The following is a 12,069-nucleotide window of genomic DNA, read 5'->3' as shown; positions in this document are numbered from 1 at the left end:
TTTAGGAATAAATATTGGCTGGAAAATGATCTTGGGCTCTTCAAATAGTGCCATGGAATGTTTTAAGCTTTCTAAGAGGGGAGATGGGATCACAGTTTAAGATCTCATCCAAAACACAATACGCCCTCAGTAGTGAACTGTTGTGTCAATCTAGATAGCGTGCTCAAGCCTCTGGAGTGGGATTTGCCATCACTAAGTGCCAATTTCACCTCTGTAACATTGCCCAACTCCACCCATGCCTCAGCTAATCTGCTTCTGAAACCCTTATCCATGCCTTTGCTATCTTTAGACTTGACTATTTTAATGCACTCCTGTCTGGTCCCCACTTTCTAACCTCCATAAACTTGACATCATTCAAAACTCTACTGCCCTTGTCCTAACTCACACCAGGTCTCTTTCATCCATCACTCCTGTGCTCGCTGGCCTACATTGGCGCCTGGTTAAGCAACGCTTTGATTTTAAAATTCTTATCTGTTTTCAAATCCTTCCATCACCTTGCCCTTCCTAACTCTGTATCTCCTCCAGCTCCATGACTCTCCGAGATATCTGTGCTCATCTAATTCTGGCCTCTTGATCACTATTACTTTTATTGATCCATCATTGGTGGCCTTGCCTTCGGCTACCTGAGCCCGAAGCACTGGAATTCCCTCCCTAAACTTCTCCACCTCTCTACGTCACTTTCCTCCTTTAAGACCCTTCTTGAAACCTACTTTTTTGACCAAGCTTTTTGTCGTCTTCCCTAACATCTCTTACATGGTCCAACAACATATTTTGTTTTACAATGCTTCTGTGAAGTGCCTTGAAGAATTTTATTACATTAAAGGCACTGTATAAATATAAGTTTTCATTGTTCTTTTTGAACCCACAGCCTCCTGACTTAGAAATGTAAGTACTGCCATTGACATCATAGTAGGTTTAGTCAGCCAAATGAACTTTTCTCGTTTCCTGTCTCTGTCGATTATTAGATGCAAAGCAGTAAAAAGTCCTGTCTATAAATTGTCCAAAACTACATTAGTGGAACTATTTATTTCCCTTTGCATTTCAGTGGGACTTGGTGTGCAACAACGACTGGAAAGGGCCGTTTTCTATGTCTGTATTCTTCGTGGGAGTGCTGATCGGTTCCTTTATTTCTGGACAGTTGTCAGACAGGTGAGTTATTTCCTTTATTCAACTCTGCCAGAAAGACTGATTTGCCCAATTGTTAGCCTCCTGCACAGACAAAAACAGGGCATGTGGTATTCTATTCCAGAAAGCTAATTGGTAATGGATAGAAATGGAGCCAATCTTTGCACACTTTTATATTTATTTACAGAGTTACACATTACAAACATATACCTTCTAATCAAATAACTACCCTTTTAGTCTGTGTCTATTTGTAAGGGATCAAGTGATTGTATATACTGCATCTAATGTCAATCAAGGGAACTGTTCTGTCCTGACTGATGTTAAGTTTCTGGAATGTCATTGGGGCTGCACCCATCCATTATACTCCTAACTTTTGAGAGTTAGGAGATGAGCCACTCATTGCAGAATACGCAACCACCGTTCTGCTCATAGCCACAAGTGTTGATGTGACTAACCCAGTTAAACTTCTAATCAGTGGTGACCATCAAGGGAAAATGGTTGGGTTCTCTCTTGTTCCAGGTGGTCATATCTGACACTTGTGATGCATGAACATTACCCGCCACTTGTCAGCACAAGCCTGGGTGTAAACCACATTCTGCTGTAGATCCACGCATGGGCTGCTTCACTACTGGATGAGTTGTAGACTGTGGAATTATCAACTAACATCCCCACTCATGTCATTATGATGAAAGGTAGATAATTGATGAAGTTGCTGAAGACATTTCCTTGAGGAACTCCTGCAGTGACATCCGAGGATAATAGGAACAGGCCACTAGCTCCTGGAGCCATTTCCAACATTGAATGAGATCATGGCTGATATGTGACCTAAGTCCATATAACTGCCTTTGCCCTATATCCCTTAATATCTTTGAATAACAAAAATCTATTGATCTCAGATTTTAAAATAACAATTGATCTAGCATCAATTGTCATTTATGGAAGAGAATTTCAAAAGTATACCACCCTTTGCTGGTCCAGGTGTTTCCTAATTTCACTCGTGAAAGGTCTGGCTTTAATTGTCAGACTATGACCCTTATGCCGAGACTCCCCAACCAGCAGAAATAGTTTCTATCTACCCTATCTATTCCCCTTAATATCTTGAAAACTTTGATCAAATCACCCCTTAACCTTTTAAATTCTAGAAAATACAACCCTAGTTTGTGTAATCTCTCCCAGTAATTTAATCCTTGGTGTCCAGATATCATTCTTGTAAATCTAAGCTGCTCTCCCTCCAAGGCCATTATATTCTAAGATGTGGTCCCCAGAAGTGATCATCATACTTCAGGTTTGTTCTAATTGGGGCTTTGTATAGCTGAAGCATGACATCTACACCCTTGTATCCTATTTCTCTTGGTGTAAAGGCCAACATACCATTAGCCTTTTTGATTATTTTCTGTACTCATTGATGGAATTTTAATAATCTATGTATGTGGACCCCCAAGTCTCTTTGGATCTCAACCATTTCTAGCTTTTCATCCTCTAGAAATTACCATTTTTAGATTCAAAGTGTAGGATCTCACATTTGCCGACATTGACATCGATCTGCCACTGTTTTGCCCATTCACTTAATCTATTAATATCTTTGTAATTTTAAGCTTCCATTTACACTGCCAACAATGCCACCTATCTTTGTGTCATCAGAAAATTTGGAAATGTGTGTTCTATTCGAGAAAGCCAGTTGGGAAACGATAGAACTGGAATCAATCTTTCCTCCATCATGCATTCATTTACAGAAACATTACAAACATACACCTCCTAACTCAACCACACCAAAGTTTCAATCAGTGTTTCTTTATATGTGCTCAAGTGAAACCCCAATTAATGCCCTCCACCTGCATATAATTAAACACAATTGATAGACAAGTAACAATGCAGTCATCTGTCCTATCATCTAAGTAGTTAATAAATATGGTGAATTGTTGAGGCCACAATACAGATCCTTGCAGGACATCACTATTCACATCCTGCCAGTTGGAATACTTGCCCATTATCCCTAAACTCTATCTCCTGCCCTCAGCCAATTTCCCAACCATTTCAATAATTTGCCTTCAATTCCATGAGGTTCCATTTTAGGTAACAGCCTCTTCTCTGCGAGACTTCAATAAATTTCTACTGGAAGTCCAGATAAATAACATCCATAGACATTCCCCTTTTCATTCCTTCACAAAATACAATCAGATTGGTCAGGCATGACCTATCCTGTCTGATCACCTGAAGCTTTTCAAAGTGTTGTGACACCCCATGCTTACTAGACTCGAGTAATTTCTCAACAACAGATATTAAGCTAAATGGCCAACAATTCCCCAGTTTCCCTCTCTCACCTTTCTAAGTATCGGAGTGACATGCACAATTTTCCAATCTAAATGCACACTTCCTGAATTGAGAGAACATTGGAAGATTTCAGTTAGGGCATCTGTTTTGTTCTCCCCCACTTTTAAAATCCTGAGATGGAAACCATCTGGTCCTGGGGAGTTGTCACTCTTTAGTGTCATTAATTTCTTCATTATTGTTGTTTTGCTTACGTTAATTTTGTTGACTCTCTGCCCTGATTCAGTATTGATTTCCTTGGGATGTCCAGCATGCTGACCTCTTTTACAATTCTAAATACTAAGGGAAAGTAATTGTTCAACATGTTCACCATTTCCTTATTTTCATTAGCAATATCTCAGTGATCAGTTTTCTAGGAACCCACATTGCTCTTGACCAGCCTCTTTTCCCTAATGTAATTGAAAAAAATGTGTCTTGATTTCAATATCCTTTCAAATTGCTTTTGATACTCCATTTTTGGAGCTCTTACTATCTGTTTAGTCATCCTTTGCTGTCATTTGTAACTTTCCCACCTACCATGATCTGTATGATTTTTGCTTTTTTGGATGCCTTTTCATCTAGTCTTATGTTGTCTCTTTTCCTTTTTGTCATTTGCAAGAAAATTATTTGTAGATCTCTGGAAGAAACACATGACACCACCTTCTAGATTGGTGCTGCAAAATGAACCCTTATTATTGAATCCCCGATGGGCCTAAAAACATATATGGTGGCCTCCTTCTTTGGCCTCCTTGTCTCGAGAGACAATGGGTAAGTGCCTGGAGGTAGTCAGTGGTTTGTGAAGCAATGCCTGGAATGGCTATAAAGGCCAATTCTAGAGTGACAGACTCTTCCACAGGTGCTGCAGATAAGGTTGGTTGTTGAGGCTGTTACACAGTTGGCTCTCCCCTTGCGCTTCTGTCTTTTTTCCTGCCAACTGCTAAGTCTCTTTGACTCATCACACTTTAGCCCCGCCTTTATGGCTGCCCGCCAGCTCTGGCGATCACTGGCAACATGACCTGTGATCAATGTCACAGAACTTCATGTCACGTTTGCAGACGTCTTTAAAGCGGAGACAAGGACGGCCGGTGGGTCTGATACCAGTGACGAGCTCGCTGTACAATGTGTCCTTGGGGATCAGCCATCTTCCATGCGGCTCACATGGCCAAGCCATCTCAAGCGCCGCTGGCTCAGTAGGGTGTATATGCTGGGGATGTTGGCCACCTTGAGGACTTCTGCGTTGGAGATACGGTCCTCCCACCTGATGCCAAGGATTCTCCGGAGGCAGCGAAGATGGAACAAATTGAGACATCGCTCTTGGCTTACATACGTTGTACAGGCCTCGCTGCCATAGAGCAAGGTACTGAGGACACAGGCTTGATACACTCGGACTTTTGTGTTCCGTGTCAGTGCGTCATTTTCCCACACTCTCCTGGCCAGTCTGGACATAGCAGTGGAAGCCTTTCCCATGCGCTTGTTGATTTCTGCATCGAGAGACAGGTTACTGGTGACAGTTGAGCCTAGGTAGGTGAACTCTTAAACGAAGCGTGGTCGCCAATATTGATGGATGGAGCATTTCTGACGTCCTGTCTCATGATGTTTGTTTCCTTGAGGCTGATGGCTAGGCCAAATTCGTTGCAGGTGGCCGCAATCCTGTCGATGAGTCTCTGCAGACACTCTTCAGTGTGCAATGTTAATGCAGCATCGTCAGCAAAGAGGAGTTCCCTGATGACGACTTTCCATACTTTGGTCTTCGCTCTTAGACGGGCAAGGTTGAACAACCTGCCACCTGATCTTGTGTGGAGGAAAATTCCTTCTTCTGAAGACTTGAACGCATGTGAGAGCAGCAGGGAGAAGAAGATCCCAAACAGTGTAGGTGCGATAACACTGCCCTGTTTCATGCCACTCAGGATAGGAAAGGGGTCTGATGAGGCGCTGCTATGCTGAATTGTGCCTTTCATATTGTCATGGAATGAGGTGATGATACTTAGTAGCTTTGGTGGACGTCCAATCTTTTCTAGTCGTCTGAAGAGACCACGCCTGCTGACGAGTTCAAAGACTTTGGTGAGATCAATGAAAGCAATGTAGAGGGGCATCTGTTGTTCGCTGTATTTCTCCTGTAGCTGGTGAAGGGAGAACAGCATGTCAATGGTGGATCTCTCTGCTCGAAAGCCACACTGTGCCTTAGGGTAGACACACTCAGCAGCCTCTGCAGCCTGTTTAAAGCGACTCGAGCGAAGACTTTCCCCACTATGCTGAGCAGGGAGATTCCACGGTAGCCTTCAATGAAGAATAAACTACACAAGAGAGAGTCATAGAGTCATGTGTGGCACAGAAGAAGACCATTTGGCCCATTGAGTCAATTCCAGCTATCCGCAGAGCTATGCAGTCAGTCACATTCCCCAGATCGATTCCCACAGCCCTGCAAGTTTATTTCTCACAGGAGCCATCCAACTTTCTCTTGAAGTCATCGATCGTCTCTGCTTTTACCAGCTTTGTGGGCAGCGTGTTCTAGGTCATTACCACCCGCTGCATAATAAAGTGCTTCCTCGTATTCCCCCTGCATCTTTAACCCAAAACTTTCAATCTGTGTCCTCTAGTCCTTCTGCCATTTGTTAATGGGATCAGTTTTTCCTTGTCCAACCTATCTCAGCCTGTCATAATCTTGTACACTTGTATTAATCTGCCCTCAATCTCCTTAGTTCTAAGGAAAACAACCCCAGCTTTTCCGACCTAATCTTGTAACTAAAATCGCCCATCCCTGGAACCATTTTGGTAAATCATGTCTGTATCCACTCCAAAGCTCTCACATCCTTCCTAAAGTGTGGTGACCAGAACAGGACACAGTACTCCAGTTAGGGCCTAAGCAGAGCTTTATAAAGGTTCAGCATAGCTTGTCTGCTTTTGTACTCCATGCCTCTATTTATGAAATTCAAGATCCCATATGCTTTACTAACCATTCTCTTGTAATATTCTGCCACCTTTAACGATTGATGCACATGTACCCTCAAGTCCTCCTTTGCCTGCACACTCTTTGGGCTGGATTTTGGGCTGCCTTTCCCTGCGCACCCCCCCCCCCGCCAGCTCCCCAGAGCAATCTTCCAGTCGTTCTCTATCAAAGTTTCAGGAGGCAGGATCCCCAACCTTTTAAAGATGGAGATCCCACCTCCATGGGCTAGCAGCTCAGCAGCATCGGCAGCACCACTGGGAGTGCTGACCACTGCCGATACTGCAGAGGCATCAGATCCAGGCCCAGTGCTGGAACCCCAGACCAGAAGTAGGTGAAGTGAGGTCTCTGGAGCCAGTCCGGAAGGCCCCAGCAAGTGGGGCAAGGGGGAAGGGCAGTCCCAGATGTGAATTGTTTTCCAGCGGGGTTCCTCTGTGGGCTACAGAGGAGCGACCGCCCTCTCAAGCTTGCAGGGCAGTCGTCTCGTGTTGCAAGGCGACTTCCCCACATGATGGAGGTTCCCTTCCTGCCACTGGTAAGATCCCAGCAGCGGCAGGAAGAGGCCATTAATTACAGTTAATAAGCTACTTAAAGGCCTCAATTGGCCCCTGAGTAGGAAGGCCGTTGTTGGGCTATCCCGCCCCCAGGAAGATCCCTCTGCCTCACCTCCTGCCTCCTGTCGCAATTCTCCATGTCACCCTCCCAGAAAGCGCAGCATGCACATACAAGTAAACCTCAAGCACGAGCTGGATGTCATGAAACACAATGACATCATCACACAGACTGGTGCAGCTCAATTACGTGTGTCCTGAAGAAGGATGGAGCAATCAGTCTAGATCCGAGGCTTCTAAACCTCTCCCGAAAGAGATGTCCCCACAAGCTTCCAACACTAGAGGAATTGAATCTCAAATTCACAGGAGCCAAATTCCTCTCCAAGTTGAATGCTAAACATGGATATTGGTCGTTACACCGAGCCAAGGAATCTCAGGAAGGCACCACCAACTGAACACTATTTGGAAGATATTGCTTCCAGAGACTACCTTTTGGCTTATCTGTCAGTCAATATCTGTTTTAACAGCACATGCATAGGATTATAAAAAAATTGTCTGGATGCATTGTCAATGATATTGATGTAGTGGGTGATCAAAATCTTCAATCACTGGCAGTAGCTTGTTGCGAAAGGCTCATTTCTTAGCAGCAAGAAATGCCGGGTGAATGTAAATCAGATCAATTTCTTTGGCTCCATCTATTCAGGTTGTGGAATCCGTCCTGACCCAGCCAAAGTCAAAGATCTAAGGCATATGCCTACTCCACAAGGCAAAGAAGATCTACAGAGTTTTCTTGGATTCTTCAACTTCTTGGCACCATACATTCCAAATTTTTCTGACAAAGCATCATCATTGAGGGTTCGGAAAGAAAGACGTACAATATGTGTGGCAGGAAGACCATCAGCATATGTTGAGTTTCTCAAACAAGCTCTGTCAACAGAAACAGGTACCTGCAGTACTACGGTCCAAGAAAGAAGACAATTCTGGAAGTCGACACCTCACAGAGAGGGCTAGGAGCGAGCATCCTGCAGGATGGCAAACCAATTGCATTCGGATCCAAAAGTTTAACCTCAGCACAATCCAATTACCCAAACATAGAGCATGAAACACTTGATCTGGTGTTTGGAATCACAAGGTTCCACACCTACCGCTTCGGTAAGCAGTTCACTGTGGAAACTGACCACAAACCACTGGAGATGATCTGGTGCCACCTCAACTACAGCGACTCTTAGTGAAAGTACAGGGGTTCGATTTCAGCGTCTGCTACAAACCAGGTACCAAAGTGGTCACCTTGGATACGCTGAGCAGTTTGACAAATCCAAACAAGAATGAAGATGTTCCACTGGATCTACAAGTAGACAACATGGACACCGAGGTGGAAGATGTGCTCAAAATCGAATTATTGCATTTTGGTCAGCACAAATGTGACCAACTGCAATCAGAAACAGTCAATGACCCACAACTGAAAGCACTGTGGAGAGTCATCATTGAAGTTGGCCTGATATGACAAAAGATGTGCCAAAGCCCTCAAATGCTTTTGTCCTTATAGAGATGAACTCAGTTTCTTGAGAGGCATAACCTTCAAAGGAAAACAAGTGATTGTGCCCAAAGCTCTCCGACAGGACATCTTGACACAACTATGCCATATGGGCCTAGAGTAAATTAGATTATTGACCAGGGATCAGCGGTGACATCGAAAGATTAGTGAGGATGTGTGAGGCATGCCAGAGCCACCGGCCACAACAACGTAAAGAACCTCTACACCCTCACGAGAGTCCATCAGTCCCTTAGTCCAAAATCACCACTGATCTATTTTCCATAGATGGAGCCAAATTTAACTTAGTCACTGATTATTTCTCCAAATTTCCAATTGTCAGATAGGTAAAAGACACTTCAAGCACTGTCGTTGTAGATACATTAAGTGCCATATTTAGTCTATTCAGTGTACCTGAAGAAATTATTTCTGACAATGGTACAGTTTACAGGCAGATCTTGCAGGGATATGTGTGTCAAATGGGGCATAAACCATGTGACATCCTCACCACATACCCTGGATCTAATGGTCTTGCTGAGCAAATGGTTTGCACAGTTTAATCACTTATCCTGAAGTGTAGGAAAACAAATCAAGATTTTTGTGTTGCCATGTTACACCTCAGAGCTCCACCTATGGATATGGGTTTATTGTCACCAGCAGAGATCATGTTTGGCAGACAAGTGCAAACGATTCTGCCAAGCCATCCTCTGTCCAAATTCTTCGAGATTCAGGAGACACTGCTCGAAAAACAGTAGAGAATGAAGATGATGCATGACTGACATGCAGGGGTGGAACTACTTCAGTAACACATACGACAATAGGTCAGGATCATACACCCCAAAATGAGAATATGATTACCCGCAGAGGTATCCTAAGTATGCAGAGAGCTTAGATCCTACGAGGTTAGAACATCATGGACAAATGTGGGTTAATTAAGGAAAGCCAAGATGGATTTCTTAAGGGAAAATCATGTTTAACTAACTTGCTGGAGTTTTGTAAGAAGGTAACAGAGAGGGTTGATGTGCTGTATATGGACTTTCAAAGGCTTTTGATACAGTGCCACACAACAGACTTGTGAGCAAGGTTATAGCTCATGGAATAAAAGGGACGGGAGGATCATGGATACAGACTTGACTGAGTGACAGGAAACAAAGAGTAGTGGTTAATGGATATTTTTTGGGCTGGAGGAAGATTTGTCATGGAGTTCCCCAGGGATCAGTGTTGCTTTTCCTAATATATATTAATGACCTACACCTCGGTGTAGAGGGCACAATTTCAAAGTTTGCAGATGATACAAAACTTGGAAGCATTGTAAACTGTGAGGTGGATAGTGTAGAACTCCAAAAGGACATAGACAAGTTGATGGAATGCACAGACAGGTGGCAGATGATGTGCAATGCAGAGAAATGTGAAGTGATTCATTTTGATAGGGAGAATAAGGAGAGACAATATAAAATAAAGGGTACACTTCTAAAAGGGATGCAGGAGCAGAGGGACCTGCATGTATATGTGCATAAGTCATTGAAGGTGGCGGGACAGGTTGAGAGAGCAGTTAATAAAGCATGTAGTATCCTGGGCTTTATTAATAGGGCATAGAATATAAGAACAAGGAGGTTATGTTGAACTTGTAGAAAACACTAGTTCAGCCTCAGCTGGAATATTGCATCCAGTTTTGGGAGCTGCACTTTAGGAAAGACCTGAGGGCACTGGAGAGAGTACAGAAAAGATTCACGAGAATGGTTCCAGAGATGAGGAATTTCAGTTATGAAGATAAATTGGAGAAGTTTGGACTGTTTTCCTTGGAGAAGAGAAGGCTGAGAGGTGATTTGATAGAGGTATTCAAAATCATGAGAGGTCTGGACAGAGTAGATAGAGAGAAACTGTTCCCACTTGTGAAAGGATCGAGAACGAGAGGACACAGATTTAAAGTGTTTGGTAAGAGAAGCAAAAGTGACAGGAGGAAAAACTTTTTCACGCACGAGAGGTTAAGGTCTGGAATGCACTGCCCGAGAATGTGGTGGGGGCAGGTTCAATTGAGGTATTCAACAGGGAATTAGACTGTTATATGAAATGGAAGAATGCGCAGGGTTATGGGGAGAAGGTGGGGGAATGAAACTAGGTAAATTGCTCTTTCAGAGAGCCAGTGAGGACACAATGGGCTGAATGGCCTCCTTCTGCACTGTAACAGTTCAGTGATTCTGTGATCTAATGGAGCAGTATTGAGGAGGAACCAAAGCCAATTAAGAGAAGTGTATAATACTCCAATTACGCACAGCGGACTCGAAAGAACACACTCCAACGACGAGGGTGTGACGGAACAACAGAACAATACCCAACACATTGACAACACTTCTGCAAGCCAAGAACAGCCAATAGTGCAATCCACATTCCTAGAAGGTTATACTGTAACAAGGTCTGGAAGAGTTGTCAAACCACAGAAACAATATATGGACTCTTAAGCTTCTGCATTCGTCAATTTCACAATCCCTATCTTTATACTTGTAAATTTTATAATCTCCATTCCTGTATAACTAATTTTGATATTATCCAATTTTATGCTTTTACTTGTAGCATATGAGACACATCTTTGGAAAGAAAGGGTATTTATATGATAGCTTTAAGAGTGATGTCCCTTTTAGAACTCACTATGATATTGAGCTAAGTACCAGGATGTAATCATTCAACTCGAAGCCATACTCTCTCTGCACTGCAACACCCTGGACAAAGGTTCTGTATATAGTTTGTTCTGTGTTGTAAATGTTAGTTTTAGCTGTTAATAAACCTTCTAGAGATCTTCAAGAAACTGGAATCCACGTACCGCATTGTGTTGCTTAAGATAACAAAAAGAAATGCACCCCATATCCAGGGAAGATTGGAAGATTATGGCAAATCCTTCCACTATCTCCAACCCCACTTCTTTTAGCAACTTGGGATGCTAGCCATCTGGACCAGGTGGCTGATCAACCCTAAGATCAACCAACCTTTTTACTGTCACTTGTCTCAATTTTTCTCCTATCCATTGCCTCTAGTCTCTCTGTTTTTACCGTTATTTTGTCAGCCTCCATTTCCTTAGTGAACACTGATACAAAGTACTCATTAAGTATATTAGCCTCGCCCTGTGCCTCTAAGCATATATTACCCTCTCTGTCCCTAATACGCCCCACTCCTCCTTTTGCTACTTGCTTACGACTTACATGTGGGGAGAAGATCTTTGGGTTCCCTTTTAAGTTGACTGCCATTCTGTTTTCATATTCTTTCTTTGCCAGTCTTATTTTCCTCTTCAACTCGCCTCTCAACCTATTGTATATGGCCTGGCTATCACCTGATGAGTTCATCTGGCATGCATCACACGCCCTCTTTTTTTTGTTTCATCATCATCTCTATCCCCCTTGTCAACCAAGGAGCCCTGTTCTTGGTTCCCCTACCTTTCATCCTTGTTGCAATGTTCCTAGCCTGTACCTGAAGCATCTCTTCCTTGAAGATATTTTTCCGATACAGCTCTTCCTGTCAGTCTTTGATTCCATTCTACCCTGGCTAGATCCATTTTCATTGTATTGAAATTAGCCCTCTTCCAAGCTAGACATTCTACCTTATTTTGTTCCTTGCTTTTC

General features: G+C 43.2%; 1 protein-coding gene across 2 annotated transcripts in view; it reads left to right on the top strand.

Moving 5' to 3' along the window:
* Nucleotides 1-12,069, top strand: part of LOC137375966 (organic cation/carnitine transporter 2-like) — a 158,117-nt gene that overhangs the window by 31,168 nt on the left and 114,880 nt on the right. For both annotated transcript variants that reach the window (XM_068043771.1, XM_068043772.1), the window contains exon 2: nt 1,046-1,149. In XM_068043771.1, coding sequence (XP_067899872.1) covers nt 1,046-1,149 — 104 coding nt within the window. The remainder of the gene's footprint in view (nt 1-1,045; nt 1,150-12,069) is intronic.

The sequence above is a fragment of the Heterodontus francisci genome, chromosome 12 (genome assembly GCF_036365525.1).
Source record: "Heterodontus francisci isolate sHetFra1 chromosome 12, sHetFra1.hap1, whole genome shotgun sequence".
In the NCBI taxonomy this organism is placed as follows: domain Eukaryota; kingdom Metazoa; phylum Chordata; class Chondrichthyes; order Heterodontiformes; family Heterodontidae; genus Heterodontus; species Heterodontus francisci.
Note: the sequence above shows the minus strand (reverse complement) of the source record. Positions and strands in the feature narration are given on the sequence as shown.